The following is a 10,291-nucleotide window of genomic DNA, read 5'->3' as shown; positions in this document are numbered from 1 at the left end:
TTTTGACTTATTTAAAAATATAGATCTATTAGGTCAACTTGTTTCGAATTGTGATTCTCTATTATGTTCCATTTTCAATTATATTAAGCCGTAAATTACACTACTATCAAAACCCATGTGATAATACACACTTAGGGGGTGTTTGGTATGAATACCGTAAACGGAATGGAAAGGATTTTGATAAGGAGGGGAAAGGGTAATAATAAGTGTTACCCTTATTAGTTGTTTGGTATCCTAATGGAATAGAAATAAATATAACCCACTCCCTTTCCTCTTGTTTGAGGAGTGAAACGTTATTTGTTTCCTTAGGTTTTTGAATGGAAACAACTTAGGGGGATGTGTTTCCCTCAAGTAACGGTAATTGTTACTTTACACACTAACCAAACAAGTAGAAACGGATTTTGTTACTTGATTCCGTTTCTTTTGTGAAAAAACATGATACCAAACACCCCCTTAACCAATTTCTTATTATTGCCAACTACAATTTCACATTAATTTAAATGTAATAAAAGCTACTTCTTAGATTACATACATGTAAGGTTTGTTCTTTTGACATTTACTTCATTTACATAAATTCGCTTGAGCTTCTTAATCTTAAACTTAATTACGTTAGTTATGGAGCTATCCTATCATTGTTATTTTTACTTATTTGAGTTTATTAGTCTATTAAATTAAGCTCTTGTTCTTTTCAATTCAACTCACTTCAGTCAATAATTCAATTACTTGTTTTTCACAGTTTTACTTCAGTTCAGTTTTGCTCAAAAAAAAATGGCATAAATTTCTCTTTTGAACGAAAATACTAACTTAACTATTGGAACTTATTTTTTTCTTAAATAAGTAAACATATACTATGGGTAAATTGGAGTATATAATGCAATAATTAGGTTACCCTTCCAAGAAAAATAAAAGAAAAAAAAGAATAGTCTGGCCTGGTAACTTTTTTTGTTTGATCCATATAAGTCACAGAGGCAGTATAAAGTACAAAGAGGATAAGGGGAATTCGAATCTATGAACTACTACCTCCGTCCTTTATTAGTTTACCCACTTTGACTTATAACACTATTCATCTTTATTACTTTGACCGTCATTTGTACTTTATATGTAAGGAAAATATAATCATGTGTGATATTGTTTGATTCGTCTCGATATGTAGTTTTGGAATATTAAATTTTTATAACTTTTACAAATATATAATTAGAAATATTATTACTCAAAGTTTGACATTGATAAATGTGAAAAGTCAAAAGGGGTAAACTAATAAAAGACGGAGGGAGTATTATTCATCGCATCTCAATCTTAACCACTAGATTAAGATATCTTTAACTGTCTGGTCAGGTAATTCGTATAGAGAGAAAATGGGCTATAAATCGGGCATGGTGGCAGGGTTTGGGGCCCAAAAAGGAGCAAAAAATGGCAAAAGAGCAAGTGGGAAACTTGGGCACGAGAATCCCGCAATCTACGGTCAATCTGATGGGACGTTGGATTTTGATTTGACGCCTCTGCCCTTTGACTAGGACCCACCTGACCCCATTCTTTGGGACCCACCAACCGTGCGGAGCCCCTCCATTACCCACGTGCATTTCTGTCATACATGTCGGCTACACACTACTGTCTCACTCTTTCTTTTCTTTTTTTTCATTTGTCATGATTCAGTAGCGTCTCTTAGGGTTCGTTAGGGTTCGTTCTCTTCACCTTATTATATCGATGTATGTCGTGGTGCTCATTATAGTTCACCAAATTTAGAAGTTTAGTTGTGACTTAATTAGCTTTCCTGTAAACGTGATGGAGTGAAGTTGGAGATTATGTAGCATGAACATTGTCAATTATGTATTGGATAGTAGATACTCCAAAGAGATCGAGGTTGATAAACACAAGCTAAGGACTAAGGTTGTGGAGTAAAAGATATTGAGCTGAAGTTAGAGATTATGTAGCATGAACATTGTCAATTATGTATTGAATAGTGGATATTCCAAACAGATGTTGATAAACACAAGCTAAGGATTAAGGTGATCATTTTTTATTACGATCGAGTTTAGATACTCTCATCTTTTGAGACATAAGAACGTAATCGTGAAGGGTAAATGTTTAAGCAATTGGTGGACTATATATGGACAAGCTAATTAGTACTTGTAATATTTGGCATGAATAGTCGTTTCCAAATGATAAATAAGAAATCTGCCAACAGTCTTTGACAAATTTGGCAGCACAACCACCAAAATTAATTGTGATTGTACCCTAAGAATGCGTATTGGAGTTAGTTTTACAAACAAAAATATCAATTTCATACAAATCAATAACAGTTCCAGCTATTGTGATGTCGACCAAGATGCTTCAAAGGAGTCGGTTTTTTTTGTTTGTGAGCAAATATATCGGGCTTCAATATAATGGAGCCATTAAATTGATTTGATGGAGGAGGAAGAGAAGTTAACGAAGTTGATTGAAGTGTAGCGTTTTTTGTTTTAAGAGAAGAACCGCAAAGAGGATTGTAGAGTCAAAAGAGTTAATATAATATGTAAGGGATCCATTGCTTAAGTAGCATTAAAATTTACCATCTGAATGTGTTTTTGGGTCTTAAATGGTGAAAAAAAAGTTTTAGGTCTCAAACAATGCAAAACCCAAAAGTTTGGATCATTACCGTATGCTTAACTCGATAAAGTAAAGGCAATATTCCCAACTAGAATTTATTTTGCCAGCAGAATAATTATTACATTAGATATAAAACCATCCAAAATAGATATTACAATAGAAAAAAAATGGAGAAAGTACACAATTAAACTCGATCTATGTTGCAGGCCCGTATATGGTAGAACAATATGACTTGCGTGGACCCGATGCATGTTTTTAGTGCGTGTGCACCTGCAGGATGAAAGCGCGTATCTTTTTTTAACAATCCACTATATCATTCAAGAACTCGCTATAAACCACTATATTATGCATAACACTCACTGTATCATTCATAACCATACTATGTCATGCAGAAACTACATCGTTTCTCAACAATCTCATCATAAATCCACTTTGACACCGTTCTCTTGGATTGAGAGAAACTAGATTGAATTGAACTGAAAACTTAGTTGAATTGCAGAGAGAAAGTGAATTAAACTGATATTAACTGGACTAAAAATAAGTCCAAACGAACATGGCCTATATCACTCAAACTCTCACTATATCATGTAGTAATATGTTGTATCATGCAAAACATTATTTCTGAACAATCTACTATATCATTCAGACACTCATCGTATCATGCAGAAACATACTAGCTATATCATGCAGAAACAACATTATTTGTAAACAATCAACTATATCATTCAAACACTCACTAGATCATGCGGAAACTACACCTTTCTATATGTTAAAGCACGTGCATGATAAGAGTACTATGTAGGGCCGTTCCTGATAATTTTTGGGTCCTAGGTGGACCTAAAAACAAAGGCCCCTATATGAGTCGATCCTAATATTTTATAGGTCATATAATTAAAACCTTCGTACCTAAAACTATAATCTATATTTTGTTAATGATACCAATAAAAAATAAGCACATAATATTATTAAAAATTGTACAAAAATAGCACAAATTTCACTAAATATTCAAAAAGTGTATCAATTTTTATTTAACTGGTCATAGTTCATTTCTTTTTTTGGGCCCCACACGATCGTGGGCCCTGGGCGGTGGCACTCCTTGCCTACCCTCAGAACCGGCCCTGGTACTATGCATTCTACATCTCACTGCATGTCAAGACATTAAAATTAAATCTTCCACAATATTACATATAATTTCATTATATGTTTTGCGTTAATAAAATCCATTATATCTTTATAAAACTAACAATATGAAGTTAATATCAATTACCTCTCCGGTGTAAACTCACTAAGTTAGTGTGTGTTAGGTCAATTTTATTATTTTTTTTATAATATATAAGAACAAGCTGAGACTAACACGGGATCTAGCTTAAAACGTCCTTTCAGATGATAAAAAGGAGTTTTTTTTTTTTTTTAATATGATACAAATAAAAAGTGAAGAGTAAATAAAAGTAATCAGAATTAGTGAAATTTGAGCGTCTTAAATAATAGGCAGTCAAATACGTCAAATATTTACCGATTATAGTGGGTCCCAAAAAATTGCCTTCTTTAGGCAGTCGGGTTGGACTTTTCTTCGTACGGAAAGCGCAATAATCCATTAGATATCATAATAAATTACATAATCTGTATTGGTGGAAGATTAGAATTTAGAATAGTGTTATGTTGTGTAAGTTTAGATTTACTCCCACATGCCACAGTTCCAAGTTGATATTGTGCCATCTATTTTTAGGACAAAACTTTTATAGGAGTTTAGGACTTTAGGAGTATATAGAAATGGCCAAATGGGCATTAAAGATTGGTGTAATATTTGAGCATCAATATATATATTTGGTGAATGATTTTTAGGTAGTTTTTTAATTTGGTTTTGGCATATTATTTTGATAAAGTAACTAGAAAAAGAATATTCATATCAAAACCTAATTCTCTCAACACCCCCTCTTCTCAACTTCTCCGTTTCATCAGTTAGGGAATGCCATGAAACAAATCATTCATGACAAGCCCATTTTCGTTTATTTTTTAAAAAAAAATAAGTCTCTTTTTATGAGAGTTTCTCATGCCATATTGTGGGAAGTTTAATCTTCAATGTTGTAGAGGTCTCCATCTTCAATATTATGGGAGTACGAGTCTAGTTTTTTTCGTTTGTAAGTATGAGAAATTATTCAGATTAGTTGAAATTCAAAACTATCAACATGAAGGTATTGGAAGTTCAGGCGCATGGTAAGATATAAAGTATTCTTCTTCAAACTATGTCAAAATTATAGACGGTTCGATTAATAGCTGCTTGTGACAGAATATACAAGAGGCCTGTGCCACAAAACTAGATCTGGTTCATTATTGGTTTATTAAAGATGAAATTAATTTGATCTTGTTTGATTGTATTTGGTAAATGACATTTTGGGTTACCAAAAGGCTAATTTTAATAACTTTTCAATTGACATTCAACTTAACATTTACTTTGCATTGAAGTGTAACACCCGACCCATAAGTAGTCGAGTCTATCGTCATCAATGCTCATTTAAGAACATAATTCTGTCCTCAATAACCAACACAAGTTTTTGTCGCGCATTTTGTTCTCACTTATGTGTACCTTGCGAAACCTTACTAAGAGGTCCCCTCAAAAAAAAAAAAACCTTACTAGGAGGTCATCCATCCCAGCACGCTTAATTATGAAGTAACTAATAAGAAAATGAGATCACTTAAAGAAATATGCATCTTGTTGGAATTAGTAGTCTGTTAAATCTATTCAAAGTAATCATAATATTACAAAACAATTAATATTAATAGATGCTTTTATCAAATACTTGTATAAACAATTAGGCCTTGTTTGGTTGTATATAGGAAGTCATACTTCCTAGGAAGTTATTTTTTCCATGTATTTGAACTTCCTAGGAAGTGTAAAATTGTGTTTGGTTGACAATGGGAAGTATAACTTCCTATAGGAAGCTCTACTTACCTAGGGGGACATATGTAAGTTAACTTCCTCCATTTTGGAGGAAGTAGAACTTCCTAGAAAGTGCAAATTCCCATGATTTTGCGTACCAAACAACTTCATATATACTTCTACTTCCTAGGAATTTGCACTTCCCACGATTTGTTTTGTCAACCAAACAAAGCCTTAGAGTAAGAGTCAAATACCTCTCATTTTTTTTTTTTTTTTGCTAAACCAGCTAAATAAAAGTTTAAAATAGCCCACAACCAAAAATACCCCAATGCATAATACTCCTAAATCCTAAAAAATCCTAAAAGAAATCCTACAAATTAAAGCATGGTTAAACAATAAATATCCCCATAATAGGAGTAAAAAGTACTAAGAGAATTATGATGAACCGAGAAGACTGAAGAGTATCAAACCATTAATGAGTACTACTATGTTGGTCAGCAAGACAAGTCATGTCATATTGTCATTTATGGGTTGTGAGGTCACTGCGATCCATTGGTTCTTTGGCACTTGCATTGCGTAATGCGTGCTCTTACATTTTCATTTTCTTCTTTTTCGCTTCTTTTTTATTTGTGTGTATTTTTTTGTAAAAGATCATTATTTGCAGTACTTTCGTATTGCTATAATTAGGTTTTTGTTATCCTTTATCCTATTTTTTGAATCAGATGAAAGAAGACAAAAAGAAAAAGTATGACTATATAAAAAAAAAGGAGTCATAAATATATGTTCTCTTTTTTTTTACATCCTTTTTAGTCTAGTTTTGACATGACCTAAAGTTTAAGGCTAAGATATAAGAAGATTAGGAGGGGTGTCATAATTAGCTTGGGTGAATAAAGCTTTACATTGATCATGCAAGCTATTAGAGTATAGCACAAGCTTATTCAGAGTTGAAATCTTAAGTCACATATTTTAGCTCCGGTAGGGCGTAAAACATTTTTAGTGTAAAATGATTTTTATGGAAAACAATTTACAATGGAAAACACAATTCCAAAATTAGTTTTCCGTTGTTTGGTTCGATGTAAGAAAAATGATGAAATGAAAGGAAAATGAAAGGGAAAGTAAGGAGGTAGTGAGAGGAGTGTACAAGAGAGATAAGGAAAATATTTTCCCTTCATTTTGAAAGGAAAATGGTTTTCCATCATTGGGAGAGTAATTTTACCCCAAGGGAAAATGGTTTTACACTCTTTTGCCAACCAAACAATGTAAAACTGAAAATAGAGGAAAATAATTTTCCGGGAAATCGTTTTACGCCCTACCAAACGGAGTCTTTGTGTACTAGTTGTGTGTCATTTTCTATTTTGATTAAAAAAGTGTTTTCAAAATTTAATTATAAATTGGTGGTCTACAGTAAAAATAAAAATTAGTAAGAACCAGTCATACCAGTATAATCGATCTCACACGCACATGCGACAAACCTTATACGTTCCTACATAAACAATACACAGTGGGTATGTTTTGTTCGTCTTATTTTTACTCCTTATCACAAAAAAATAAGTTCAAAGAAAGTGTAATAAGGACTATTAATGTCTATCAAGTTAAGATAATTTCAATTCAATTTAAATAAACAAAAATACTATAACAAAATAAGGTCAAATAAAGTCCTCTAATAAGAACTAGTTTATAAGATCTAATAAGTTAAGATATGTTTTTACTTCTTCTGTAACATAATAACTACAACAAATGAGTATTATTTGTGAGATATAAAATATTCATTTATTGCAATTATTATGTTATATAGAAAATATAATATTCAGATACGCAAAAATCAGTTGAATAAAACATACCCAGCTGACACAATTTTTTTCTTGGTAATAAGAAGTGGCCCAGACCTCACACGAGTCTTAATGGGCCAAACACTTGAGAGTAAGGAGGAAGGGTAAGAAAAATTCCTACCCTCAAAGTTCCCCTAGTGAGAATTGAACCCCCAACCTTGATACGCAAAAATAAGTTGAATAAAACACACCCAGCTAACACAATTAACCTACCTTATACACTTAGATTTCATAAATGAAGAAAATACTTATCTACAAAGCAACTAAAACCCACACAAGAGCACTCCAACTTCCTTTTTCCCTCTTTCCCCTCATCATCAAGCACAAAAACCACACTCCTCCCCAATCTATCTTCCTCTCACACCCCCACCCCCCAAAAAAAGCCAAAACACCCTCATAAAACAAAAAAAACCCTCAATCAACTTTGTTTTTTTTTACTACAAACATATTATTTACTCCCTTAGCTCAAACAATAATTCATCATATTATTACACACATCTTATCTCTTATCTTACACATATAATGAACTCACCTTCAAATAACATCACCACCCTTGACCACCACCACAACCACCATCAAAACCACCCACAACCACCACAACAACCACCACAACCCACCTCTCCTTCATCAACAACAACAACCTTCTCAAGATATGAAAACCAAAAAAGAAGAGATTGGAACACTTTTGGTCAATACCTTAAAAACCACCGACCACCACTATCACTTAACCGTTGTAGTGGAGCCCATGTACTAGAGTTCTTACGTTACTTAGATCAGTTTGGAAAAACTAAGGTTCATACTCAACTATGTCCATTTTACGGGCACCCAAACCCACCTGCCCCTTGCCCGTGTCCACTTCGTCAAGCTTGGGGATCACTTGATGCTTTAATCGGACGGTTGAGAGCTGCTTATGAAGAAAATGGTGGTAAGCCCGAGATCAACCCGTTTGGGGCCCGTGCTGTTAGGCTTTTTTTAAGGGAGGTTAGAGATTCTCAGTCTAAAGCTAGAGGTATTAGCTATGAGAAGAAGAAACGTAAGAGGGTCCCACAACAAGTTAATAATAATAATAATACAAGCTAGTTTGATTTAATTATCTTATCTATATATAAGATGGTTATTATAATCATCATCATCATCATATATCATCTTGAGATTGATTATGTTATATGGTGAGGTATTTTTATATTTAGTTGATTAGTATAAGTATACTCGTCTACAATAGGTGGGTAGCTGTTCAAATTGAAAATTGAATCGTGTTGTTGATCCTAGTTGATTAGTATAAGTATTACTATGATTATGTTTTGTGTAATTTTATGTTGTATGTTAATTAGTTTATTATATAATACAAGCTAGTTTAATTTTATTATCTACAAGATGGTTATAATAATAATCATCATTATCATATATCATCTTGAGATTATATTATATGGTGAGATATTTAGTTTGTAGGATTATTACTATGATAATTATGTTTTGTGTAATTTTATGTTGTGTTTTAGGAGGAGTGTTCATTAGTTTATTACTCCCTCCGTTTCATTTTAATCTACACACTTACACTTTTCACGCATGCCGATGTAAAACTTTGAGGACATGTATTTTTAGTTTTGTATTTGTAAAAATTATAAAAAGTACATATTAATAAAATACATACTAAGACGAATCTAACAAGATCCCACATGACTATGTTTTTATTCACGTATAAATCACAAACGAGGGTCAAAGTGCAATTTGTGAATAGTGTAAAATGTCAAAGTGTGTAGATTAATATGAAACGGAGGGAGTATATAACAACTACTACAGTACACTTCTTTAGTTCTTTCTCATATACATTTAAATTAATTTGCTATGATTACTATGATTATGTTTTGTATAATTTTATGGTGTGTTTTAGGAGTATTAATTAGTTTATTATATAACAACTACTCCTACTTTAGTCCTATCTCATATAAATCAAAGTTAATTTGCTAATTTCCTATTTTATGACTTGCAATGAAGTATATATTGTTGATTTCTAAATAGGGTTAGGTTATAACTAATCAATGGACATATATGGTGCTATTTGAATTATGTATGCTTGGTTTATGGAAAATGTTGCTTGGGTCTTCAACTATGTGTTTGTGTTTTTTTATTAGTGATTTTTTTTCTGTGGTTTGGGGAGGATCTTTGTTTATTGAATAGGAAATTAGAGTTTCTGTTGTGAGAAATATACATTTTTTAATATATACTTGGCTATTTTTTGCGCATGTATATCCAACTTGCTATCTTACTCGTTTGAAGGCATCGATAAGCAATAAACATAATGAGCAAATGAGTAGAATATAGTCTTAAGTCTAAAACGCGTTATTTTAACTAAACTATTTGGGAAAATTAGGGATGACTTAAAAACTCGTTTCATTTATAAATGTACTCTTAGATCTTCCTAAATCAAAGAAGGGTTGTTACTTGGTTGCTTATTGTGTTATTTTTATAAATTAAATTTAAGAAATTAATTAGATTAATACTGTTTTTTTCTGAATATTTGTTCCCTAAATATTATTATTAGTGGAAATATTCGAGCTAGCTCTTCTCTCATGGATGATGGCTTCATGGTAAATAATAACAACTTGTTATTGAGGGAAAATTTGAGAAATTTATGAAGGAAAACTTTACAAAAGACTGCATATGTTTGTCAGAATGAACAAAAGTGTGCTTAAATATAACACTGCACATAGAGCAGCAGCAGGAGGGTAAATGGTAATTAGTATTTTTCTCCATTGTGCAAAAATGTTTCACTTTGACCTTTTTCCCCTACATTATTGCTTTGTTTTAGTATCAATAATTCATTACTTATTCTTTTCTTTTTTTTATATATATTTATATTCATAATTTCAATAATATTGAGGGTGATAATTTTGTCTATGATTATGGTTTTGAAGGAAGCTGGTACCTATCTCTTCACATTAGGCCCGACCATTAGCAATAATTGTTTCCGTCTTCATATCTAATTTGAATTTAGCTA

The 10,291-nt window shown here is 32.1% G+C and overlaps 1 protein-coding gene across 1 annotated transcript; it reads left to right on the top strand.

Annotated features, from left to right (window-relative positions):
• Positions 1-7,564: 7,564 nt before the first annotated feature.
• Positions 7,565-8,659, top strand: LOC104894728 (protein LIGHT-DEPENDENT SHORT HYPOCOTYLS 4). Its single transcript, XM_010681031.4, has one exon. It carries the CDS (start codon positions 7,816-7,818, stop codon positions 8,371-8,373), a length of 558 nt encoding a protein of 185 aa, XP_010679333.2. The 5' UTR covers positions 7,565-7,815; the 3' UTR covers positions 8,374-8,659.
• The last annotated feature ends 1,632 nt before the right edge of the window (positions 8,660-10,291 follow it).

This window comes from Beta vulgaris, chromosome 5 (assembly GCF_026745355.1).
Source record: "Beta vulgaris subsp. vulgaris cultivar EL10 chromosome 5, EL10.2, whole genome shotgun sequence".
Taxonomy (NCBI): domain Eukaryota; kingdom Viridiplantae; phylum Streptophyta; class Magnoliopsida; order Caryophyllales; family Amaranthaceae; genus Beta; species Beta vulgaris.
The sequence above is the reverse complement of the archived record's forward strand: the minus strand, read 5'-3'. Positions and strand labels throughout refer to the sequence as shown.

Excerpts from the sequence above, each read along its gene's own strand:
- LOC104894728 (XM_010681031.4), top strand. The coding sequence starts at position 7,816 with ATGAACTCACCTTCAAATAACATCACCACCCTTGACCACCACCACAAC.